This window comes from Suncus etruscus, chromosome 14, assembly GCF_024139225.1.
Source record: "Suncus etruscus isolate mSunEtr1 chromosome 14, mSunEtr1.pri.cur, whole genome shotgun sequence".
Lineage (NCBI taxonomy): Eukaryota > Metazoa > Chordata > Mammalia > Eulipotyphla > Soricidae > Suncus > Suncus etruscus.
The window spans coordinates 89916154-89943102 of record NC_064861.1 but is presented as its reverse complement, the minus strand read 5'-3'; the positions used below and the strand labels follow the sequence as shown (position 1 = coordinate 89943102).

The following is a 26949-nucleotide window of genomic DNA, read 5'->3' as shown; positions in this document are numbered from 1 at the left end:
CAGGGAACCATACGCAGTGCTGATGATTTTTGTTTAATTTTGATTTGGGGATGCACCCGGCAATGCTCAGTTGTTACTTCTGGCTCTGCACTCAGGAATTACTCCTGACAGGGCTCAGGGGATCGTTTGGGTCAGCCATTGCAAGGCCAGTGCCCTTCCTGCTGTACTATTACTCTGGCCTCAATACTGGGGACTTAAATCAGGGTTGGTCACATGCAACATAAGCAACTTACAGCTTACACTATCTCTATGACTCATTAAAAAATTTTAGGGGGGCCCGGAGAGATAGCACAGCGATGTTTGCCTTGCAAGCAGCCGATCCAGAACCTAAGGTGGTTGGTTCGAATCCCGGTGTCCCATATGGTCCCCTGTGCCTGCCAGGAGCTACTTCTGAGCAGACAGTCAGGAGTAACCCCTGAGCGCTGTTGGGTGTGGCCCAAAAACCAAAAAAAAAAAAAAAAGATTTTAGGGGGGGCCAGAGAGATAGCACAGCGATAGGACGTTTGCCTTGCATGCAGCTGACCTGGGACGAATCCGTGTTTGAATCCCAGCATCCCATATGGTCCCAAGAGCCTGCCAGGAGCAATTTCTGAGCAAAAGCCAGGAGTAACTCCTGAGCACTGCTGGATGTTGCCTAAAAACCAAAAAAAAAATTTTTTTAGTATCTCACAGGAAATGCCAAAATATAGGCTGAGGAGATGGCACAAGGTCTCAAGGATCTTTTAACATCACACACTGCCCCCTGCTCTGCCCCCAATACTACTGGGTATAGGCCTGGTACAGAACAGCAACAACAGTCCAGGCAGATGGGGTATCCCCAGACCCCTAAAACACTGCTCAGGAGTAACACAGACACACACACAGAGGGGAAAATAAAGGTTTGGTTGGAGAACCTCCCCATTGGTTTGTTTTGGGGACAATATCTAGCAGTGCTCATAGCTCACTCCTGACTCAGGGATCACTCCTGGTGGGTTTTAGGGACCATAGGGGCCCAGTCGACAGTACACAAGGCAAGTGTACTTTTTTTTTTTTTTGGTTTTTGGGCCACACCCGGCAGCACTCAGGGGTTACTCCTGGGTATCTGCTCAGAAATAGCTCCTGGCAGGCACGGGGGACCATATGAGACACCGGGATTTGAACAACCACCTTAGGTCCTGGATCGGCTGCTTGCAAAGCAAATGCCACTGTGCTATTTCTCCAGCCCCGCAAGTGTACATTAAGGAGGACCTTAATGAATGGGGGAAGGACAAGAGGAATTTATTAGGAGGGGACATTCCAGACATGGAGAATATGCAAAGGCCCTGAGGGTGTGTGTGTGTGTGTGTGTGTGTGTGTGTGTGTGTGTGTGTGTGTGTGTGTGTGTGTGTGTGTGTGTGGCCTGTCTGTCTGTCTGTCATAGCCTCTTCAGAAAGATGAGGATTTACTGGAATGGTAGATGAAACCAAGTTCTAAAGGTTCTACGGACAAGACACCAGAATATCCATCCTGGATGGGTTTGGGGCCAACTATTGGAATAGAAGGTAAACTGAAGGGCTAGGCGCAGGGGTCCTCAAACTTTTTAAACAGGGGGCCAGTTCACTGTCCCTCAGACCATTGGAGGGTCTGACTATAGTAAAAACAAAACTTATGAACGAATTCTTATGCACACTGCATATACCTTATTTTGCAATGAAGATACAAAACAGATACAAATACAATATGTGGCCCTCGGGCCATAGTTTGAGGACCACTGGGCCAGGGGGAGGGAGATGCAGAGACTCAGAACACAGGGTTTGCATGCAGCAGCCTTAGGTTTGCTTCCTGGCACCACAGAGTCCCCTTAGCACCACAGGAAGTGAGCACTGGCGGGGGGGGGGGGGGTAATCCAGCATCCTCAAAAGGAAAATGAAACGGGGGCCAGGGAGATGCTCAAAGGGTTGGGGCACACGCTTTGTAGTCCAGAGCCTTGGCTCGAGCCCCCAAGCACTGCTGGGTGTGACCAGAAACCCAAAGACACAAAGAATAAAAAAGAGGCCAGAGCGATAGCACCAGCAGGTAGGGCGTTTGCCTTGCATGTGGCTGACTCGGGTTCTATCCCCGGCATCCCATATGGTCCCCCGAGCCTGCCAGGAGTAATTTCTGAGTGCAGAGCCAGGAGTACCCCTGAGTGCCTCTGAACTTGGCCCAAAAACAAAAAGATAAAAATTAAAAAAGAGCTTTCTGCTGCCGTAGGGCCCAGAGATCCCGGCTTGCTGAGGACATCGGCTTATCCTCCCCTGAAGATCCCCCCACACCCCAGTAAAATAAAATGCTTTGATTTGAAAAAAAAAATTAAAAAAGATATTAAGTGTCAGTCTTGGTATCCAAGCTGCACTATTCTAAGGTACTACCTCACGCCTTTGAGCTGGTTAGACTTTGGCCATCAGCTTGGGTCCCCTAAACAGGGGAGAGCCCAGAATGGGGCACAATTACAGTTGGGTCTCAAGTCCCACAGCTGGTCCTGGTGCCTGGGAAGGACCAAGCAGACTGGTGCCCTCGTGCCCTCATCTTCCATTAGGTAAAAGCAGAGCTCACACGGCTGGAGCCAAAGCACAGCGGGCAGAGCATTTATTTGCCTTGCGCAAATGTGGGTTCGATGCTGGGTACCACCTATGGTCCCTTGAGCCCTACCAGAGTGATCCTTGAGCACAGAGCCAGGAGTCAGCTGAGCACAGCCGGGTTATGGCCTATAAATCAAAGAAGAAGTGGAGCTCACTCCTCCCACCCCAACTCCCTGGAGGTGGGGGGAGAAAGTGTGTGTCTTGCATGTTTTAGACTAGAGCCTTCCTGCACCTCCGCTGCATCCCAGAAGCTGTACAGACCCTTCAGTATCACCCTGGAACACAGTCCAATCTTTCTCTCCACCCTTCCACCGAGCATCATCACTTCGGATTGGCTGTTTTATTCCCTTGCTCTGTGCCCCTATTTCTTTCACTCTTGCTTCTCAAGGTCCATCCCATCAGGTTCCTGAGACCCAGGAGCATGGGGCCAGACAGCCCCCCACAACTTGTACACCTCTCTCCCAAACCCCATCTCTCTCACTCAGCCTCTTCACTGGCCTTCCAACCACCAAGGCTTGCTCTTACCCCAGGACCTTTGCACAGGTTCCCCCCACCTTTTTTTTTTTTTTTTTTTTTTTGCAGTAGGAACTTAGGCATCTTCCTCACCTTTATTCCCTCATTCACAGAATATTTTATTTCCGGGGTCAGAGAGATAACATGACGTTAGGGCGTTTGCCTTGCATGCAGAAGGATAGTGGTTCGAATCCTGGAATCCCATATGGTCCCCCGAGCCTGCCAGGAGCGATTTCTGAGTGTAGAGCCAGTAGTAACCCCTGAGTGCTGCAGGGTGTGACTCAAAAACCAAAAAAAAATTTAATAATAATAATATTTTATTTCTGGGGATGGATGTCTGGGTGGGTGAAGGATGCCGCCTGGTGGTGCTTAGGAACCGAGGGCCACACCTGGTGATGCTGGGGGCTGAACATGTGTGCAGGGGCTCAAACCCAGGTCCATCCCAAGTTGGCCATGTGCAAGGCAAACGGCCTTCCGCTGTGCTATCACTTTAGCCCTCTCTTTTCTATTTTTCAAAGCACCTCCTAGTTAGTTAGTCTGGGTTAAAATGAGAAGTCCTGGTGTTTGGGAAGCACTTGGCTGAGTTGGGCTGAGCAGAAACATTTGCTCAGTAAACATGAGTCCCTTGCATTCTTTGGGGGAGCTGTCTCCATCGCCCCATCTCCCACTACAACCCCTGTCTCCCCAAAATCCTTTGCAGTTCACTCTGTGTGTGTGTTTGTGTGTGCGTGCTTTCACAAAACATATTGCCTGGCCCTGCTGGAAACGATGCAGCTTTTGGCTGAATCACCAAAAACCACTTTGGGCCTTGTGTGTGTGTTTGTGTGTGTGTTGTGGGGGGAACTGGGCCCCAGGGAGGACACCCAATCTGGCTTCTTGGTGGTTCCTGGAAGCGTTGCTGGGCACATAGTCTGCAGCAGGAAGGAGGGAAGGAAGAGCCAGGCTGGTCTTCTTTTCCTTCTCAACCCCTCACACTCTTGGGGACCCTCTGTCCATCCCTTCCTGTGCCTCCCTGGCTGGAGGGGGACACCTTGTCCCACTGACGGTGCCCCCTGTCCACTCCTTGTACTCACAGAGGAAGGCGAGTACTTCCTGAAGGTGCTGATCCCCAGCTATGCGGCAGGCTCCATCATCGGCAAGGGCGGCCAAACCATCGTCCAGCTACAGAAGGAGACGGGCGCCACCATCAAACTCTCCAAGTCCAAAGACTTTTACCCAGGTGAGTTCCGTGTCTGTCTGTCCATCCCTGCCACTTGGGCCCTCCGTGAAGGGCAGGGCCATGATGGGGGGCTCCCCTCCCCCAAGTGGACAACGCTACCCTCAGCCCCAGGGGCCAGGCCCAGAGCAGATGGGGGGTGGTGGAGGCAGGGCCAGACAATGGGATGTTGCATATTTATGAGGTCATTTGCATGATGCTCCGACAGATGTGCCTCTTCCCATACACCTGCCCCTGGGCGGGGGAGGCAGGAGGCAGGAGTCAGTGTGTCCCTCGGGGTTGGGGGCAGCAGTCACATTGTGGCACCCTCCCCTCCCGCTGTCTTCCTTCCACCCGAGGTGGTTATGGATTCTGGTGTTTGACTTCCACTGCCTCTGTCCCTCCCTCCCTCCCTCCCTCCCTCCCTCCCTCCCTCCCTCCCTCCCTCCCTCCCTTCCTTCCTTCCTTCCTTCCTTCCTTCCTTCCTTCCTTCCTTCCTTCCTCCTCCTCCTTCCCTCCTCCCCTCTGTTTCTCTTTCACCCCTGTCTCCTCTCTCTCTCTGTCTCTCTTTCTTTTTTTTTTTTTTTTTTTTTTTTGGTTTTTGGGCCACACCCGGTAACGCTCAGGGGTTACTCCTGGCTATGCGCTCAGAAGTTGCTCCTGGCTTGGGGGACCATATGGGACACCGGGGGATCGAACCGCGGTCCGTCCAAGGCTAGCGCAAGCAAGGCAGGCGCACCTTACCTTTAGCGCCACCGCCCGGCCCCCCTCTGTCTCTCTTTCTCTTTCCCTTTTATTCCTCAGTCCCTTTCCTCTCTCTCTCTCTCTCTCTCTCTCTCTCTCTCTCTCTCTCTCTCTCTCTCTCTCTCTCTCTCTCTCTCTCTCTCTCTCTCTCTCATTGCCTTTTTTTGTTTTTGTTTAGATTTGGGGCCACACCTGGCAGTGCTCAGGGGTTATTCCTGGCTCAGTGATCAGCAATCACTCCTGCACTCCAGGCAGGGGCTCAGGAGACCATATGGAATGTCAGGGATGGAACCCAGGTTGACTCATGCAAGGCAAACACCGACCTTGCTGTACTATTTTCCTGCCCTCTTATCAACATTTTGTTTTGTTTGATTTTGGTTTTGGTTTTGGGGCCACACTGGGAAGCACTCAGGAGTTAGTTATTCCTGGCTCTGCGCTCAGAAATGACTCCTGGCAGGCTCAGGGGACCATATGGAATGCCAGGGATCGAACCCAGGTCAACCACTTGCAAGGCAAACGCCTTCCCCGCTGTGCTATCGCTCTGGCCCTGTCATCATCCTTTTGACCAGAATTTAGCAGCAGCTTCTGGGGTCAATCTTGCTCAGGAAAACCCTCTTTTCTGGGGCCGGAGAGATAGCATGGAGGTAAGGCGTTTGCCTTTCATGCAGAAGGTCATCGGTTCGAATCCCGGCGTCCCATATGGTCCCCCGTGCTTGCAAGGAGCGACTTCTGAGCATGGAGCCAGGAGTAACCCCTGAGCACTGCCGGATGAGACCCAAAAACCAAAAAAAAAAAAAAAAAAAAGAAAAGAAAACCCTCATTTCTGTCTGCTGCTGTTTCCCCATGTCTCCCTTTGTTGTTTCATCTTTCTCCAAAGACTCAGTTCCCTCGTGGGGAACCACCCCAAACCAAGCCCTTTCATGCCTTTTCTCCAGCTCTCAAGTACGGGTCCATGTACACACACGCACACGTTTTCTAGGATCCTTGGCCCTCAGAACCCCTCTCTGTCTTTCCTGTCCCAAGACCCGTGCCTAAACTCGGACCCAAGAGTCCATGGGACACGCTAAATCCAGATGCTGGTTCGAAGCTCATCCTTAATCCCTTTGGATTTTTCTAGGTCAAACACTCAAGGCTTCAGCCAGGCTCGGGACATTCGTTTTGATTCTCTCCTTTTACTCCCCCCCCCCCCCCGTCTCACTAAGCAGCTTTGCCAAGAGGTTTTAGAGAAAAAATAAAAATCCAGAGAACCAGGCGTGCATTCTCTCTCTCTCTCTCTCTCTCTCTCTCTCTCTCTCTCTCTCTCTCTCTCTCTCTCTCTCTCTCTCTCTCTCTCTCTCTCCCCTCTCCTGGCTCAGTCCCCATTCCCACCCACTTCTTTAGCCCCCAAAATCTGTGTAAAAATCTCTGCTTGGGGCCCGGAGAGATAGTACAGCGGTGTTTGCCTTGCAAGCAGCTGATCCAGGACCTAAGGTGGTTGGTTCGAATCCCGGTGTCCCATATGGTCCTCTGTGCCTGCCAGGAGCTATTTCTGAGCAGACAGCCAGGAGTAACCCCTGAGCACCACCGGGTGTGACCCCCCCAAAAAAAAATCTCTGCTTGAGGGGACAGAGCCATAGCACAGTGGGGAGGTCATTTGTCTTGCACGTGGTCAACCCGGGGTTCGATTCCCGGCTTCCCATATGGGAACGAACCTGCCAAAAGTAATTTCTGAGTGCAGAGCCAGGAGTAATTTCTATATGCCACCAGGTGTGACCCAAAAACAAAAGTAAAACCCACAATGAGAAGCGCCCCCTTCCCCTCTGTTGCTGATCATACCCTGACATTTGAGTCCTACCTCCGACTTCCGGACCCACTAGAACATGGAGATGTGACTCCTTAGGCCAAAGACCCCTCTGCTCCAGGCTGACACCCTTTCATTCATTCATTCATTCATTCATTCAGTGGCTCAGATGTCTCGGTCTTGTTCTCTTAGATGTCAGAGCTGTGTTGAGGAGACAGACCAGACATCAGTGACCCAGCACATCTAGAGGTGTCAGCTCTGGGCCAGGGAAGCCCAAAGGACAGTGGGATCTACCCTGGCATCTAGCCCTGTCCGGGGAGTCAGGAAGGGCTTCGTGGAGAAGGAGGCAAGGTCAGGAGCATGAGGGAGTTGGGTACAGCTCACAGAGCCCGACTTTGATCCCTGGTACTGCACAGCCTCCTGAGCATTACAGGTCTGACCTTGATGGGCCCAGGCATCGCTAGGTGCCAGTGGCATGCATTGGTTACCAGGCCTGAGCATGGAACCTAAGGCCAGGCTGGCCAAGTCTCACTAGGACTTGCCCCAGGCCCCTAGACATTGCTTGGGAGGACCCGAAATCCATACATTTTAGTGATCTATATTTTTCATTCTGGGACCACATTCAGCAGTGCTCAGGCTTACTCCTGGCTCTGTGCTCAGGGATCACTTCTGGCCAACTCGGGGGACTCTATGAGGTACTGAGGATTGAACCCAGGTTGGCTGTGTGCAAGGCAATCTTCTTGTCCACTGTATTATTACTCCAGCCCCCCAAATCCCTTCATTTTAATAAGACCTTGAGGGGGGCTGGGGCCCAGTGATCCTGCACTTCTCTTACTTGTGGAGTGCCCTGGGTTTGATCCCCACACCATCACAGGTGGGTACAGTGGCCTCACAACAATAGGCAAAGAACTTGGGGGTGCCCCCAAAAGAGGAAATTTGAATCTCACATGTTCAAATGTGAGGTGAGGGAGATTATTTGTTCAGTGTGGCTCATGCTTAGAGAAGAGAGGCCTGGGGCTGGGGAGGTGGGGAATGTTTTCTCTAGGTTCCAGACTCACAAGCACATATATTTGGAGGCCAGAGCAATAGCCCAGAGGTGAAGGCATTTGCCTTGAATGTGGCCAATCGATCCCTGGCATCCCACACTGTCCCGTGAATCTGCCAGGAGTGATTCCTGAGTTAAGAGCCAGGAGTAACCCCTGAGCAATGCCTGGTGTGGCCCAAAAACCAAAACATTCACACACACCACACCCCTACGCAGATATGCAGAGACAGAGCCACTCACACACCCAACACAAACTGACACTGATGTACATATTTATATACAACACTCGTTTCCTAATGAATACTCAGACACGCATTCACACACTGCTACACCCAGGACATACGTGTACATCAGACACATCCACTCACACACAGACAGTCACATGCAACATACATACCCACACACCTGTGCATGTAACATTCAGCACATCTCCTCTCAGGCACACACATTTGCTCACACTCTCACAGTTCCTCACAGGGAAGGAAACCCGGATCTCTCTGTTCCTGCTGAAAGAGCATAGTAGCCCCCATTTGTCCGTGCCTCAGTTTCCCTGGCAGTAAGGAGGGGTAACAGCATGTAAATCTCTGGCGTGGTGTTACAGAAGAACCAGCTGTGGTATTGGACATTCCTCCCGGGCTTTATTGGGACACCCCCCAAACCTGTGTGTGTCTCCTGGCTCTGAGCTCCAGCACGAGGGGGTGACCCATGCCCACCTGTGCCACAGGAAGCCTCACAGAGGCCATCAGTCTGGCAGCTCCGGGCTCTCCCTTGGACCTCCCTACCCTCCATCCGGCCCCCCCAGACGCCACCATGACCCCACCCCTTCCTATTTACACCCAGACGGAGGCCGTTACTCCCTGACTCACTCTTGGCTCCAGCTGAGCCATTGTTCTGGGGGGGTGGCAGTGAGCAGAACAGACAGTGGCCTGGGGTGGGAGGGCACTCTGGCAGCTACACACGTGCCCTGGGCCATGCTGATCCCGAAGACTCCCAGAGGGAGGGAGTGCCCAGGCTCTGTGGAGACCCAGGGACCAGGTCCCAGACAGGCCTGTGGAGCTGGCAGGTATCCAAGAGCTTTCAGAGAGGCTGGGCTCATGGCCCTACCCTGCAGAGTCTCTCTCTCTCTCTCTCTCTCTCTCTCTCTCTCTCTCTCTCTCTGGCCCTACCCTGCAGAGTCTCTCTCTCTCTCTCTCTCTCTCTCTCTCTCTCTCTCTCTCTCTCTCTCTCTCTCTCACACACACACACACACACAAACATTTTATCATGCCCAGCTCACCTGTCCTAGGAGAGTTACCTCTGACCATAACACATACACTCACATAGACACATACAGACACACACTTAATATACATTCTCATAAACACACACTGACACCTTTTCACAAATACTCACACACAATGACACACACACATACACACGTCAGTTCTCCAGATGTGTACACACCTGGATCTACCTTGAGTGTCTTGTCTGCTCCTTGAATCAAACACATACACACACACACACACACACACACACACACACACACCAGCAGAGTCTTTCTGGGGCCTGGAGCAATAATACAACATCTAAAGCCTAGCATATAGCCCACTTGGGTTCAATCCCGCACCTCACAGGGTCCCCTGAACCCCTCTAGGAGTGGATCCCTGAGTGCAAAGTCAGGAGTAACCCTGAGCACCACTCAGGCTTGGCTCTCCTTTACTTACACACACACACACACACACACACACACACACACACACACCCTTAATCTTAACAGAATCCTGTTACTACACAACCTCAGTGCTCATTGTCAACTGCCACATCCGGGCACTCCTCATCCTCACACATTCCCACCAAAGGTCTCCATAGTCTTGGTTGTCACAGCCACGCCTCCAGGCCAGATCTTTCTGGCAAGCAGCTGGGCCTCCCCAGCATCTGGACTGGGTCACTCTGCCAGGCTGCCTGTTCCTAGCTCTGTCCCCTGCCCCTGTGTGCTCCCAGGCACAGATGAGAAGGCATCTGGACAGCCCCCTCCCCCTCTTGGCACTCATTGCTCTCCCCAAAAAAGCCTCCGGAACAGACACATGACACCCAGACCCCCCCCCACCTACCTCCCAGCTTCACCCCACCTCACGCACATGGAGTAATAAGAAAGATATCCAGATCTCCCATTTCTAGAGAACCTACTACATAAGCCCTCCCCTTTCATTTTGGGGCACCCACTCCCACTCTTCTATGAATTGTCTTTTACCCCCTTTGCTGTCCCACAAGCACACACACACACACCCCTGCAGCCCCGCCCTGTGGTCCTCCATCTGGTGGGTCGAAGCAGGCGGTCTAGACCCGCGTGCTCCTGGCTCCCCATCCCCCAACTTCTCCCCATCCTTTCCAAAAGCCCAGAGGCCTTCGCTGCAGGCTTTCAGGAGTTGCCACAGCAACGGGGCCTTGTCCCTCGTCCCCCTGGGGGTGGGCTGAGGACCTGGCCAGCCAGACCCGATAAGGGGGTTCCAGTTACTGTGGCAACCGTTGCAGGCCTGAGCTCTCCCTTCTGAAAGGGGGGAGAGGCAAGCGAGTGAATGGTTGCCAAAGCAACCGGGAGCCAGCAAAGCACTGGAAAGTGGCAGCTGAGCCCTGTCTCCCCTGCCCGGGCTGTTGTGGGCATCGCAGAGCACTGAAGCATCATTCTTGCAACCCCTGCGGTGGTTCTCGGAGAGGGCCGTGCAGTGCTGATTGTGAAATAATGATGCCAAGTACTTGCCCAGTTAGCAGCCTCGGCCTGGTAGCCTCTGCCAGCTGGCCCGGGCCTACCTGGTGATCTCTGGGCCCTCAGCTTGCTCTCTGCCACTGTGTTCTCTTTGCCATGAAATCGGGCTACTCTCTCTCTTGCTCTCTTATCCCCCCATTCCATCTCATCATATTCTCTATCTCTCTCTCACTCAACAGGAACCACGGAGCGTGTATGCCTGGTGCAGGGCACGGCAGAGGCCTTAAACGCCGTGCATAGCTTTATAGCTGAAAAAGTCCGAGAAATCCCCCAAGCAATGACCAAGCCTGAGGTGGTTAACATCCTTCAACCCCAAACCACGATGAACCCCGACAGAGCCAAGCAGGTCAGCACCGGCGAGCAGCCTTGGGTGTCAGTGGGAGTGACTTGCTGTTTTTTTGTTGTGTTTTGTTTTTTGTTTTTTTTGCCAGCAAAAACATATATGACCATGGTTGGTATTGTTCGGGAGACACAGCCCTGGGGGTGCATTTGAGGCAGAGAGTGAATGGATGTGAGGTAGGCCCAGAGCCCCTGACTTTCTTCCTCCGTCGGGGATTCTCCAGGTGCAGGCCTGCCTTCCGCCCATTCTCTCCCATTGTCTCCGAGGCACCTGCTCCCACTTCCGGTCCCCACCGGAAATGACCTCAGGGGCAGCCTGACATCCCCAAACAAGAGGCCTTGGCCATGGCCTCTCAGAAGCCCTCTGGCCAGGAATCAGAGCGCAGAGGCACCAGTGGGAAGAAAATGACGGCGGGAGGGGGGGGGCGGGCGCCGCTCCTAAATTGCCCCCCAACAGGAGGCCAGGCTCTTGGTTGCCTGGGTTACGGGGGAAGCGGTGACGACGAGGGGCGTGGCCTAGAGCGGACCAATGGCTGCGTGGTCCTCTCCCGTTGCCATGACAATGGTACGCAGTGATGCAGGTGGGCTTGCAGAGATGCTCCGGGGCCGCGCTGCCTTGACCCAAATAGGGGGCAAATGAGCGAGGGGGCCCCCTGCAGAACTGGCTGCGTGCTCACTGCCCTCCCCCGGGAATGTGCAAACTCCAGGCCAGGCAGGGGACCAGATGATCCTCTTCTAGGCCATGGTGAGGCCCCCCACTAGAAGCAAAAAAGGACAAGGGAATCCCTGTAGAAAGGAGATGGGATTTAGGAGAATGCTTGTTACTAAGAGGAGAGAGGTGCCCCCATCACCCAAATTCCCGGAGAAACGGTGGTCGAAAGCCCTTGCAAGAATGCTGCTGCTGAGTTTCTGGTTCCCCAAAATGCGCTCCAGGCTCAAGGGCGGAGCTCGGGCGCTGTCCGCGGTGCTGAAGCGGCGGAGCGCCTCACGCCCGAATTTCTTCCCACCTGCGTGCTGCTCATTGCCCCACTTTTTTCCAGGGCTGTCTTACCTCTTCCCACCACCTTGGTCGCACTCATGAGTGGCAAGGGGTCTTCAACAACTTTTACTTGCTACAGGAAAATGGGGCCAACACCTGAGCCTGAACTTCTCTCTTCTCCTTAATCCAGCAGCTCTAAGATAAATGGGGTGATGGAGAGAACCAGGATTTATCCCTGACTACACTTTTGGAGGGGAGTCCAGAGAGAAAGAGATAGAGAGATGGTTAAAGGGTCATGTTTGTGTTAGATATTGAGTTGAATATTTTTGGTTTGTTTTTAAATCACATGTGGCTTACTCCTGACTCTGCATTCAGCAGTAACTTCTGGAAGGCTTGGGGGACCATGTGTGATGCCCGGGGTCAAACCTGGATCAGTGTCATGCAAGGCAAGCACTCTGCCTATATTGTCCTATCACATGTGCCCTCACTCTGATTACTTCTATGTGCCCCTTGGCCTATGGTACCCTAAGATGTTCTAAGGGGGAATCACAGATGATAATTATATTAATGGGCCTATAGCATGAGACTGGGGAATAACTGATAGGATAGGTTGGTGGGATACAAGAAGAAAGCAAAGTGCTCGCTTTGGCAGCACATATACTAAAATTGGAACGAAAGCAAAGTTGAAATTTGGCATGGTTGGAACACTGGTTGAAAAATGTTTATTAGAATGAGTAACTTTTTGTTGTTTTGTTGTTGTTGTTGTTGTTTGAGAGCCACATCTGGCAGTGCTCAGGGATTACCCTGGGTCTGTATTATAGGGTCACTTCTGGAAGGCTCAGGAGACCATACAGGATGCCAGGAATCAAACCTGGGTTAGCCACATGTAAGGCAAATGCCCTTCCTACTATACTATCGCTTTGGTTCCAGAATGAGTGATTTGATGTTTCTTTCAGCCCCAAATGAGATGCTGACAGGTAGTGAATGGTTAGCATTTCCAGATGTTTAAAAATCTCTTATCACTATGCCTAGAAAGTTTTCTGATGCCTAGAAAGTTCTTGAGAAATGCTGTGCTCATGATGTTTCTTCCCTACCTGCCTGGGATTGACTCTGTTATTGAATCTTCTTCCCTTCCATGAGCCTCAGTTTCTTTTCCTGGTAGTATGGTTGCCAGGCCAAGCCAGAGATGAGAGAACTTGTGCCTCCAGGATTCAGGGACCCTATGGAGTACCAAGGATTGAATCTGGGTTGATTGCTTGCAAGGCCAGCATCTTCCTCTGCTGTGCTATCACTTTGGCCCCAACTTCCCAGCATCTTAAATGAAGCCAGAGATATTACTTTTGTTTCTTTATTTTTGTTTTGGTGCTGTATCCAGAAATACTCAGAACTTACTCCTGGTTTTACATTCAGGAATTACTCCTGGCAATGCATAGTGGACCCATATGGGATGCTGGGATCGAACCCGGGTCGGTCAGGTTCAAAAGCCAAGCACCTTCCCCACTGTAGTTTTGTTCCAGCCCTTGAAACCAGTGACATGAGAAATGAACTGACTTATGGGGTTTGGGGTTTTGTTTTTGAGGGGCTCAAGAAAACATGCCAAGAATGTGCAAGCTCAGAGCTTACTTCTGGCTCTTTATTGAGGGATCACTGCTGGTGGGACTCAGGGGATCAGATGTGGATCAGCTGCATGCAGAGCAAGTGCCCCATACCTCACCCTGCTGTACTGTCTGTCACTCTGGCCCCGAACGTTTTGAAAGATTGACTCTGTTTTCAGAACACTGTGTGGATATAAACTAACCACAGTCTATACGTGACCAACAGTCAGCTCTGGACCAGACCAGAGGGTCCTAGTCCTAACCAATACTTAAATCATCTCTGTAGCTTCACATGCAGATTCCTAATCTCTAATCTGAAGCCATTGAATAGGAATTTCTGGAGATCAGCTCCGGCCCTTAAAATTGGATGCTGGCCTGGAAAACATTTGTGGCTTCACTGCTGAGTGAACTTGAGCCAGTTACTTAACCTCTCTGTTCCTCCCAGTCTACACACTGTGATGAAGACAGTGCCTGGAGCCCGGGAGACAGGGCAGAAGGTTGGAACATGACTTGCATGCACAAGGCCCTGATTTTGATCCTGGCGCCACAGGGTGCCTGGAGCACTGCCAAGGTAGAATGGCTCCCCCAACACCACTGGCTCATAAGAGCACCACTGGGTCACCAGGTAGAGCACAGCACTGTCCCTCCCACTCCCCGCTTGAATCAAGGCTCTCCAGAAGCAACCTCCCTAAGGTGCCTATAGAAATTAGGAAAAAAATTTCTTTTTCCTTTTTTGTTTTGAGGCCACATCCGGAGACACTCAGGTGTTACTCCTGGCTCTATATTCAGAAATCACTCCTGGCAGGCTTGGGGGACCATATGGGGTGCTGGGGATTGAACCCGAGTCGGTCACGTGCAAGGCAAACGCCCTACCTGCTATGCTATTGCTCTGCCCCCCCATATTTTCTTTTAGTATTGTTGCAAACATTAAGTTTGCACTATGCAAGTATTCAAGAGAGCAGCTGGCAGAAGTCTTCTGCTACTGAGATTTCTGCTATTTTATTATTGTTGTTGCTGCTATTGTTGTTGTTGTTGTTGTTGTTGGAAAGTCCTGGGGTCAGAACGATAGCACAGTGGATAGGACATTTGCCTTGCACGTGGCCAACCCAGGTTTGATACCTGGTTTCCCAGATGGTCCCACAAGCCTGCCAGGAGTAATTTCTTTCTCCCTCCAATGTCCTGGATGTGCTTTGTAGGAGGTGCCAGAAAAGTGCTGGTTGAAGTCGTTTGGTGAGGCCTAAGCAGAGAAAGAACAGGAAAGTTACTTTTCCAATTGGAACAATCACCAGTCGCTCCCCAGAGATGCGAGGTTACGGGTGACTGTGGTGGGGGCATCTAGGAAATTTTCCGATGACTTAATAGTGGGGTGGTCAGGGGAGACTTATCTCATGTGACGCATCAATGACAGAAGTCTCTGCATTGACTGGGAGAGGCTGCCACGCCCTCTCATCAAAGCCAAGCCCACTCAGCACGGCCTTGTCCCAGGTATGGCCACGCCCGTTTAGTATGATAACCTCCGAATCCAGCATGGCCTAGTCCTATTGACAGGCCACGCCTACCCAGTAAACCACGCCCTCTTGACATGGCCTTGTCCTAGTGGCATACCACGCCCACCCGGTAAGACATGCTCACTCTACATGGCCACGCCCAACACAGACCAAATTGTTGACAGCCACGCCCATCCGATACAGCCATGCCCCCTCAGCACCACCACGCCCACTTCCTTATACCCTCCTTCCCCACACCCATTATGCTTTGCACTCAGATGTGTTCCGTGGTTCAGGACAGGGATGTCTTCAGTTTGTTCTCCCACCCCCACCCCCCACGAAATGTAGAGCAGGTGCATGCTGCCAGAAACACCTCGGATTCATAAAATGGGACATTTTTAAATCATTTCTAGTCTTTGATCATTCAGGAAGCTTTTACTATGGCTAAATTTTTTTCCGTCCAGTAGGGGGCCACGACTCATAGTTTAAAAAGTTAGGGTCCAGCTGGAAAGAGAAGGCTGTTAAGGGACTGGCTTTGCACACTGCTGACCAAGGTTCCCTGACACTGCATATGGGCCCCCAAGCACCATGAGGGTCACTCCTGAGCAAACAGACCGGTATAGCCCCTGATCAATGCCAGTAGGGTATGACTTCTTCCCTCTACTCTACCAATACAAAGTGTAGGGCCTAGGATATGGTATCTACAAGTTGCTATCTGAAACCAGAATGTTCCTATTTGTATAGTTTGTTTTCTGAGCAAGGGAATGCTAAAAATTTCACTGAAATTTATACATTTATTATCCAATATACATCTAAAATACCTGGAGTAGACTTGGCTGACCCCTGGCTCATACTCAGGGACCATGTGATGTTAGATATGGAAACTGGGCCTTCTGCATGAAAAACATGTGTTTGAGCTCACGGGGAAATTTCACTAGCCCCCCAAAATATTTTGCTTGTTTTTGGGTCACACCCAGTGATATGCAGGGAATCCTGGCTCTGTATTCAGAAATTAATCCTGGTAGTGCTTGGGGGACCATGTGGGATCCTTAGGAATCAACTCAAGTCGGGTGCATGCAAGGTAAACACCCTACCCGCTGTACTATCTTTCAGTCCCCTCCAATTTATTTTTGTTTTTTGGGTCACACCTGGTGGCACTCAGAGGTGACTCCTGGTTCTGCACTCAGAAGTCACTCCTGGCAGGCTCGGGGAACTGTATGGGATGCCAGGAATCAAACCGGAGTTCACCTGGGGTTGGTCACATACCAGGCAAACGATCTACTGCTATGCTATCACCCCAGTTCCCACCCCCAAATTTTCTTAATTTTGCTTTTGGGCCACACCCGGTGGTACTCAGGCTCTGCACTCAGAAATCGCTCCTGGCAGGCTCGGAGAATCATATGGGATGCCGAAGATCAAACCTGTGTCCATCCCAGGCCTATGGCGTGCAAGACAAACACCCTACCACTGTGCTGTGCTTTTACTCCAGCCCCCCCAAAAAATATTTTAACAGTTTTATTGTTTTTTTTAAGCTACAATACACAGAGATGCAGTTCAGCACTGAAAAGATGCCACCAAGGGCCTGAGCAATAATAAAGCAAGCAAATCACTTGCTTTGCACAAAGGCAACCTGAATTGGATCCCTACAAACCCATATGGTCCTCCAAGCACCACAGGAGTGATTCCTGGATGCAGAGCCAGGAATAACCCCCGAGCACCACCACGTGTGAAATCCACCCCAAATAAACATGTGTCATCAGGGTTGGACATGTAATTCACCCATCGGGCTCTTGCCTTCCATGTGGGAGACCAGCATGTTAGCCTTGGCACCTCCAAAACATAAATCAATCAAAACTGAAATGAAGTGTGTGCATCAGTGGCTGTCCTTATATTCAGAACAGCGTCTCACTCTGATGGTGATGGGGCTCAGTGATAGAGCATATGGCTTGCCCTTGGAGGCCCTGGGATCAACCATCAGCACCACAACTACAACGAAGAGAAACTTTGATCCCCTTAGCAATCACCCCTCAACCCACCCAACTCACCACAGCCCCCAACCCTGAGCCACCACCAACCTATCTCCTGCCCTGTAGATCGATCTTGGTTTTTCCCCCCTTGGGGGGGGGCATACCCATTGGCACTCAGGTGGGTAATTCCTGGCTCTGCGCTCAAAAAATCACTCCTGGCAGGCTCAGGAACCATATAGGATGCCAAGGATTGAACCCTTGTCAGTCCCTTGCAAATGCCCTACCTGCCGTGCCTTTGCTCTGGCCCCAGATCAGTCTTGTTATACCTGGCAGAGTGAGGGGGTTGCTCCCAGCTCTGTGTTCAGGGATTGTTCCCAGTGGTGCCCAGGAGACCACGTGGTGCCTGACTCAAATCAGGCCCCCTCCATGCAAATTCTGAGGTCCACGCCTTAGTTTATCTTTCGTTTCCCAAAGTGAGATCCCCCTGTGGGATGCTGAAGGAATAGCAGGGGGCAGGGCACTAAACCCACGCAGAAGTGGATCCTCTTGAATTTGTTTAGTTAAAAGATTTCAGGGCTGAAGCAATAACACAATGGGGATGGGATTTGCCTTGCACGTGGCTGACCCAGGTTTTATTTTTGTTTTTGTTTTTGTTTTTATTTTGGGTCACACCCGGTGATGCTCAGGGGTTACTCCTGGCTGTCTGCTCAGAAATAGCTCCTGGCAGGCACGGGGGACCATATGGGACACCGGGATTGGAACCAACCACCTTTGGTCCTGGATTGGCTGCTTGCAAGGCACACGCCGCTGTGCTATCTCTCCGGGCCTGACCTAGGTTTGATCTCTGGCATCCCATAGGGTCCCTGAGCTTGCTGGGAGTGATTTTTTTTTTTTTGGTTTGTTTTTGTTTTGTTTTGGGGCCACACCCTGCGACACCCGGGTTACTTCTGGCTCTGCACTCAGAAACACTCCTGGCAGGCTTGGGGGAACCATATGGGATGCTGGGGGTTGAACCCGGTCCTTCCCAGGTCAGCTGCGTGCAAGGCAAATGCCCTACTACTGTGTTGTCACTCTGGCCCCAGGAGTGATTTCTGAGCATAGAGCCAGAAGTAACCTCTGAGCAATGCCACATGTGCCCCCCCCCCAAAAAAAAAGGAGGGAAATTTCTAGACTGGAGAGAATATATAGGTCAGGGCATTTCCTTTGCACTCAGCTGACCTGAGTTCAGTGCCCAGCACCCACATGGTCCCCTGACTACAGTCAGGAGGAAGCCTTGAGCACTGCCAGGTGTGACCCTCCTCTCATAAAAAGGAGGTAGATTTCCATGGTGGTGCTGAGTAATTTTTTTTCCCTCTGAAAAGGGATTGGTTAGGGGCCTGATTGATAGCACAGCGGGGAGGGCTTTGCCTTACACACAGCCAACCTGCTTTCAATCCCTGGCATCCCATGGGGTCCTGAGCACCGCTGGATATGGCTAAAAACAAACAAAGAACTTGGTTAGATGTAGTAAACTGGTAGCCTCTGTCCTATATTCTTCCATCTGGAGCCTTCCATTCATGATGTGCTCTCTGACCTTCCAAGCCTGGCCACAGTCACTCAGCTCCAGGTTCTTTGGTTTCATCGGGTGGTGTCTTGGAATAATGCGTCATTTATTTAAATTGATTGCCAAATAATATTCCTTTGTATGGGGCTGGAGAGCTAGTACAGGATTTAAAACTCTTGCCAGGCATGGAGCTGACCTTCTCCAATGTCCAGTAGATATGGTGCTCTGAGTGATTCTTGGCTGCAGACCAAGGAGTAAACTCTGAGTTTCACAGAGGGTGACCCAAAACAAAATGAAACAAAATTTAAAAAAGAAAAAGAAATCTGGTGAGGGAAAAATAAGAGTACAGCAAATAAGTGAATACTTCCCTACAAGTAGCCAACCAAGGTTTTTTCCTTAGGAACAGAGCCAGGAGTAAGCTCTAAGCACCACTGGGGGTGGTGCCCTCCTGTCCCCCCAAAATCAGCTGGAGAAAAATAGTTACTAAGGGGCCAGAGTAATAGTACATAGTACATACAGCTGGTAGGTAGGGCGCTTGCTTTGCATGCAGCTAACCCGATTTGATCACTGGCACCTTATGTGGTCCCCTGAGCACTGCCAGGAGTGATTCCTAAGCAGAGACCCCCTCGAAAAAAGTGAATGAATTAATTTTTTTGAAAGATGAGGCAGGGAGCCAGAGTGAAAGGACAAATGAGGCTTTTTTCTTGCACGCAGCCAATGTAGGTTCTATCGGAGCATCTCATTAGGTTCTCCGAGCGCTGCCAGGAATAATTCCTCAGTACAGAGCCAGGAGTAACCCCTGAGCATTACCCAAAAATTTAAAAAAAAATAATGATAACATTAGGGTTGGTTGCTAGTCACATTCTGGCCGTCAGTGGATGGACTGATTTGCTTTCTCCCACCATCTCTCTCTGGCAAAAGTGGGTATCTGTCCTTTCCCATGGTTCATCTGCGCATGCCTGTAAGCACTTTCCTTTTGGGTTTGGTTTGGTGGTGAGCCATGGGGATTCTCAGCTTAGCTCTCAGAGTTCCAGGGAGAAAGGTTTCTTCCAGTGCTGCTGGGGGACCAGGCAGTGACAGGAGCCTCACAAGGGGAGCAAAAGCTCTAGCATTTGAGTTACCTCCCCAGACCCTTATTTCTTTGTTGCTGCTTTTGAATCACACTGTTGATGCTCAAGGTTTACTCCTGGCTCTGTTCTCAGGAATTTTCCATGTCTTACTCACTATACAATCTCTTCTGACTCAAGTACCTTGTTTTTGTTTTCTGTTGTTGGTTTTGGTTTGGGCATTCAGAGATACTCAGGAGTTATGAGCTCAGGATTTACTCCTGTCAGTGCATAGGGAACCATATGGGATGCCAGGGATAGAACCCAGGCTGGCCATGTGCAAGGCAAGCATCCTACCCACTGTATTATTTCTCCAGCCCCTTGTTCTTTTGATTTCTCGTTCTTTTGGTTTTTGGGCCACCCCTGATTATACTCTGAGTTTGCTCTTGGTTCTGTGCTTAGAGGTCACTCCTAGTTGGGGCCGGGATTTTGGGACCCAACTCAGGTTTGCCACATGCAAGGTGAGTGTCTTACCCACTTTAATCCAAGGACTATGATTTTTGTTTGTTTGGGGCTCACACCAGGCCATGATTAGGTTTTACCCCTAGCTCTGTACTCAGGCATCACTCCTGACAGTGCATAGGGAACAATATTGGATGCCAGGGATGAAACTCTGGCTGAGTTCAAGGCAAGCACCCTCCCTGCTGTACTATCTCTTCAGTCCCAAGTACCATGATTTTTCATATTTTCATTTTCGGGCCATACCCTGCAATTCTCAAGGGTTACTCCTGAATCTGCACTCAGGAATTAGTCCTGATGGTGCATGACGGACCTTATGGAATGCAGGGGATGAATCCTGGTCAGCCACATGCAAGGCAAACATCCTCCCTGCTGCTCTATCTTTTTATTTTTATTTTTTTTAGCTCCAAGCATCATTGGGGCTTTGATTTTCAGCATACCAGGCTCAAACGCAGGGTCCCCATACATGCCAGCCTGTGCTCTGGCACTTCTGTTTAGTCAGCAGTTGCAGTCTTTGGCTGTTCTGACCTACTTGCAGGCCCACAAAGGGCCTAATACCGGGATGTCATGGTTTGGGGGACCACTCAGGACGGGAAAGGGAAGTTGGTGGAGAGAAAGAGCCTCGTCTGCCTTGTGTGCCTCTTAGAAGCCCTCTCTCTGCCTGGGGCTGGGGTGATAGCACAGCGGGGAGGACATTTATTTGCTTTGCATGCAGCAGACCCGGGTTTGAGCCTGAGCATTCATTCCATAGGGTCCCGTGCCAGGAGCTATTTTTGAACGCAGAGCCAGAAGTAATCCCTGAGGGGCCAGAGAGATAGTACAGCTGTAGGGCCTTTGCCTTGCACGAGACCAACCCAGGGGATGGTGGTTCGATTCCCGGCATCCCATAGGGAACCCCGGAGCCTACCAGGAGCTATTTTTGAACGCAGAGCCAGAAGTAACCCCTGAGCACCCTCGGGGGGGGGGGGTGGCCCCAAACCCTCAAACCAGAGATCTCAAAGAAATCCTTTCCCTGGGACCGGAGCGATACCACAGCGGGGTGGACATTTGCCTCGCATGTAGCAGACTCGGGTTCGATCCCCGGCATCGCATAGGGTCCTCCGGGCCCGCCAGGAGCGCTTTCTGAGCGCAGAGCCAGAAGCCAGCCACCCCTGAGCACCCTCGGTGGGTGGGGTCCCCAAGCCCCCCAGACCAGAAAAGCCCGAAGCAACCCGCTCCCTTCTCTCCCGCAGGCCAAGCTGATCGTCCCCAACAGCACGGCGGGCCTGATCATCGGCAAGGGCGGCGCCACGGTCAAGGCGGTGATGGAGCAGTCGGGCGCGTGGGTGCAGCTGTCGCAGAAGCCCGAGGGCGTCAACCTGCAGGAGCGCGTGGTGACGGTGAGCGGCGAGCCCGAGCAGGTGCACAAGGCGGTGGGCGCCATCGTGCAGAAGGTCCAGGAGGACCCGCAGAGCAGCAGCTGCCTCAACATCAGCTACGCCAACGTGGCGGGCCCCGTGGCCAACTCCAACCCCACCGGCTCGCCCTACGCCAGCCCGGCCGACGTGCTGCCCGCGGCCGCCGCCGCCTCGGCCGCCGCCGCCGCCGCCTCGGGGCTGCTGGGGCCCGCGGGCCTGGCCGGGGTGGGCGCCTTCCCTGCCGCGCTGCCCGCCTTCTCGGGCACCGACCTGCTGGCCATCAGCACGGCGCTCAACACGCTGGCCAGCTACGGCTACAACACCAACTCGCTGGGCCTGGGGCTCAACTCGGCCGCCGCCTCGGGCGTCCTGGCCGCCGTGGCCGCGGGCGCCAACCCCGCCGCCGCCGCCGCCGCCAACCTGCTGGCCTCCTACGCGGGCGACGCGGCCGCCGGCCCGGCCGGGCCCGCCGCGCCGCCGCCGCCGCCGCCGCCCGGCGCGCTCGGCTCCTTCGCGCTGGCCGCCGCGGCCAACGGCTACCTGGGCACGGCCGGCGCGGGCGGCGGCGGGGCCGGGGCCGGGCCCGGCGCCGGCCCGGGGCTGGTGGCGGCGGCCGCGGCGGCCGCGGGCGCGGCGGGCGGCTTCCTGACGGCGGAGAAGCTGGCGGCCGAGAGCGCCAAGGAGCTGGTGGAGATCGCGGTGCCCGAGAACCTGGTGGGCGCCATCCTGGGCAAGGGGGGCAAGACGTTGGTGGAGTACCAGGAGCTGACGGGCGCGCGCATCCAGATCTCCAAGAAGGGGGAGTTTCTGCCCGGCACGCGGAACCGGCGGGTCACCATCACGGGCAGCCCCGCGGCCACGCAGGCCGCTCAATACCTCATCAGCCAGCGGGTGACCTACGAGCAGGGCGTGCGGGCGTCCAACCCGCAGAAAGTGGGATGAGGCGGCTGCCGGGGTGCGCGCCCCCGGCCCTCCTTCTGGTCCCCCGGCCCCCTGCCTCCAGGTCCCTCTGCGCCTCCTCCTCCTCCTCCTCCTCCTCCTCGCTCCCTTCTTCTCCTGACCTCCGCTCTTGGGGACAGGCCTCGCGGCTGCACCCCATCTTCTGGTAGTCGTAGGCAGGGATGGATTGATTGAGTGCTGGCTGGGCTCTGGGGTGGGGGACCTCGCCTCCCCGTTTCCAGCCTGGAACTGCCCCCCTTCTCCCTCTCCCTCCTTCCTTCCCTCCCTCCCTCCCGCTTGACTGGGCCAGCTCTCTCCCACCCACCCCATCCCAGGGGCCCAGGTCTGTGTGATATTTGTATATATTGCATTTTGTTGATTTTAATAGAAAACAAAGCGTTATTTTCTCTTTCTTTCCCTCCTTTTTGTTTTTGAAAACCAGGAAGGCTTTTTTGGGAGGTGTTTTGTTTTTGGGGTGTTTTTTTTTTTTCGGTTTTGGTCGGTTTTTTTTTTTTCAGTTGGTGTTTTTTTGTTGTTGTTGTTGTTGTTCTTGTTTTTATTTTTTTGTAACCTGCCCTTTGCTAAGTTTTTTTATTATTATTATTATTTTCCACTTGGGAGGAGGGGCGGGAGCCCGTGGTCACCTAGAAGGAGGTGGCCTCCCCCTGGACACCCCACCTCTCCCGCTTAGAGCTGGGTGGCTGGAGCAGAGACCCAGAGCTCCGAGTGTTTCTCAGCTCCCCTCCTGGCCCCCATGTTGCAGGGTCCCTTAACTCTCCTTGTCAGGCTGTGATGGGGGGGCTCGGAAGGGTGTGTGCTGGGCCTAAGGCTGGTGGCTTGGGGAGGGGGGGCTAGTGGGAGGGGAAAATATACCCTTTTGAGGCTGGACAACTTCCTGTGGCACACCTCCTAGAGAAATGGGCACCCAGTGCCCCAGGAGGATGGCACTGAGTTGCGACCTTTTTCTGAAACAATTGCCTCTGGCCTTCCTGAAGTCACCGGAAGTAGTTCCCCAGAGGTGACTTTCTGGGATGCTCGGAGAGGCAGGTACTTCTTCGGAGGCCTCCAAGAGCCTTCCCTTAAAAGTCACTTCCATGACATCCTGGGGACACAGACTTCCAATGGCATCTCCAGGCCACTTCCGGTGAGGCCATAGGTATGAAGCAGGCACTTCTGGTATTGGGCCGATGGTCCAACCCCTGCCCTCCTCCTCCACCCACACCCCGCGTCGAGGGTGGGTGGAGGGACTTCCTAGGAAGAGAATAAGGAGAAGGGACCCCCAGATTGGGGGAGTCCACGATCTCCCCTGCTAGAGATGGAGCTAGTGAAGATCATTGTACCCCACCCTGCCCGCCCCGCCTTTTGTGTGCATGCTTGTGTCCGCGTGGCTTTGTGTCCTTGAGTCTGGTCAGGCCAGTGCAGGCCGGAGTTGGGGTTCAGGGAGCCATAGGCGGGTCCTGTGGTCACGGTGTTCCCATTGGTCATGGTCTAAAGGGTGACCTTGGTTTGGTGGCTACTAGCCAGCTGGAGGCCCAAAATGGCGTCTGCTGGATCAGAATGTCTTGGGGGGCTTTCAACATGGGTTCCGAGGCTCTAGAATATTCTGAGAAGAGCCTGTGAAGCCAGGCAGCCCCAAGAGATGTTTTTGGGGACCGAGGGGCTCCCGGAGCTCTGCAGCCGGGGTTAACTCTACCGAGGTGCTGGTAGACTAAGACTTGAGGGCCCCGGGCCCTCTGAATTGAGGCTAGCAGAAAGTCACCGTGACCCCCACCCATCTTCCCGCCCCCGCGGAGGCCACGTCCACATCCTCCCACTCAAAGCAGGGCACCTCCCATCCCCACCTCCCACCCGGTGCCCTGACTGTCCATCATCAGCATCTCTGGGGGAGGGTCACCCCAGGCCCACCCTCTCCCTCAGTTGCATGTCCCCCTTCCTCGGTCTTCCAGACCCCTCCTTCTCTTCTTGGCTTTGGGAGAATCCTGCATCCTCATTTCTCTTCCCCCCATAAATAAAAGGGAGGAAAAGAAAGTCAGAGACAAATCTCATTCCCTAAAGCCTGGGAGCCGCCATCCCCTTGCTAGAGAGCCACCCCCAAATGAAAATGTGAAATCCCTAGAAAGCAATAGCCTTCAAGGTACCGTGCACTGAATTCTCCCCCCCAGAGGGGGGGTCCTGGAGCTGGGGCACTCTATGGTGACTTTTCCCCATGTCCTTGGTGGCATCTCCAGGGTTGGGGGCATAGGCCCCATTTCCCCACCCGCCCCCTCCCCGTCGCGATGCCCGGACCCCTGATCTCCTGGCTGAGCCCCGAGAGATCTGAGTGCCAAATCGAGTATGCACTTCACTTTGGATGCATCTTCTGCTGGTGGGGCGACGCCTCTGCACCTCTCAAATGGACCATACAGTATTTCACACTCTCTTCACCCACATGTGGGTGCTGCAGTATCTAGCTGGAGGATCCCTTTAGGATTCCCCCGATTCATCAACCCCCCAAGCCCAAGCCCCCAAGAGAAGGAAAAGGAACCAGAGAGAGAGAGACCCCAGGAAGGTCTGGCCAAGGAGGCGGGGCTTCATGTTTCTCATTTGCATTCCCTGCCCTGGGCTTGGCAGATGTTTTTGGGGCAGGAGACCCCTTGATTTGAGAGTCTGGGTCTCACACAGACATGTCTCTAGGGAGGCTGGGCCTCCTGGAAGGTGTCCCCTTGGGGAATCTGTGACATCCCCTCCCTGTTCACATTTGGGATGGGAAGAATGAGGGGGCCCTACCCCACCAGCCAGGGCTATGAGAAAGGTAGTTTGCTAGCTCAGAGCTGAGCCTCACTCATTACCCCCATCCATCCCCTTCTGCAATCGGACCTCAATCTTTTGTGCTGCGGTTTGTCCAAAAGGGACACCCGACAACCAGTGGGGTCAGGGATGAGGGTGGGCCTCCTTGGGGGAGGGAAACACCTCTTTCATCCCACCCTTCAAGCCCCATTAGCCAATCAGATCTCAGAGACTGAGTGGCCTCCTCCCACCCAGCTCTCAGCACCCAATCGGTGCTTAATCAGTGTTTGCTGCAATGTCTCCCATTTCCTTCTCATCTGCCTTCCAGCTCCCCAGTCTCCCCTCTTTTTCATCCGCCTCCTCCAAAGCATCCTCCTTCATCCCCTCCAGCAACCCCGTTGTGTGACCTGTCCTGTCTGTGTCTGTCTCCCCCTTCTCAATTCTACCGCCTCCCCACAACTTCATTTCCCCATCTAGTAAAAAAAAAAAAAAAAAAAAAAGAAGTGCCAAACTTCCTTGGAACTGAGCCGCTCTGGGGAGGAGGGAACCTCAGCAAAAGGAGGGGAACCAGGCAAACGGGACCCTCTCCCTCTGAGGAGACCCCCAAGAGGCATTGCAAAGGTCTGTGGACACTTAGCTCAATTAGGTGCCCCTCCTCAGTCCTTCTCACCCCCAAGTTTTTCTTAGAATCTTTGTAAGAAAAAAGAAAAAAGAAAAAAAAACTTTCATTCAGCTAATTCCTAACCTTTGGATTCTCCGAATTCCACCAGCCGGGGAGAACCCCATTCATCCCCTTTAGGCAAATCTATAAGAATTGGGGGGAAAGGAGTAGAAATACATTCAACTCCTCTGCTCGTGAGGGACGGTGCCAGCTGCATTCCAGAGAAGACCCCCCCAAAGCACTTAAGAGATGGGTTTCAATGTGCCAAATTTACCTTTTTTTCATCCCCGTCTCAAGGGGGGGCTCTGAGCCAACCTCTCCCAACTACCTGATTTGGTCAGTCCCAGCCATCTCTGCTTGGGCTGGGTAGGGGGGGTCCTCACTGCAATAATTCTTAGGGAACCAGAGGTGGACCTGCCATCTTGTTCTGCCCCAGCTGGAAGTGGGGTGAGCGGTATTTATAGACGGAATTGTTAAACTTGTTAAACTTAAGCATCGACTGGGAGCTGCTGGGGCGCCTATATTCGGAACAATACGGTACCACTTCCTTCTGGGTGGTATTTCTTCTTTCCCTTTCTTACCCCGCACCCCTTAACCTTCCCCTGTTCCATTGCTCCACCTGCACCCCCATCTCTCACCTCCTTGGGGGTGGGTGGGTAGCCTCCCATTCCAGGAAGTGAGAGGGGTTAGTGGTTTGGTGATGGTTCTTTCCAGGTGAGAACTGGACAGAGCTGTTGGTGAGGCGGATGGAGATTTGGGCATCCAGGGGGAACCCACCTGGGGGGGGAGTGGTCCTCCACTCCCACTCGCACAGAACCTGGACCTGACCTCCTGTTGGGGTGAGAAGAAGCTCCAGTGTGTCTGGAGTTCAGTGGACCCCAGCCTAAACTGGTGGAACTGGACCCCCAGCCCTGCTGAATGATTTGGGGGGGCAGTGGGGAGGCCCAATTCAGGGGGGTCCTTCTTGTGGCTGGGAGGGTGGAAAAGTCGGCTGGTTTTTAACCCCCTTCTCAGCCAGCCCAGGACACACTTGTCTCCCAGAGATATTTGGGGGGGGGCCGTCTAACCCCCTTCCTTCCCCCTTCCCCGCCCCCTTCCCCCACCCCCCAAAA

The 26949-nt window shown here is 53.0% G+C and overlaps 1 protein-coding gene across 1 annotated transcript in view; it reads left to right on the top strand.

Annotated features, from left to right (window-relative positions):
* The window catches only part of NOVA2 (NOVA alternative splicing regulator 2), a 34197-nt gene extending 11579 nt beyond the window's left edge, over positions 1-22618 (top strand). Inside the window, exons 2-4 of the mRNA XM_049787274.1 lie at positions 4168-4311; positions 10779-10945; positions 21307-22618. Coding sequence (XP_049643231.1) covers positions 4168-4311; positions 10779-10945; positions 21307-22413 — 1418 coding nt within the window. The 3' untranslated portion in view covers positions 22414-22618. The remainder of the gene's footprint in view (positions 1-4167; positions 4312-10778; positions 10946-21306) is intronic.
* The last annotated feature ends 4331 nt before the right edge of the window (positions 22619-26949 follow it).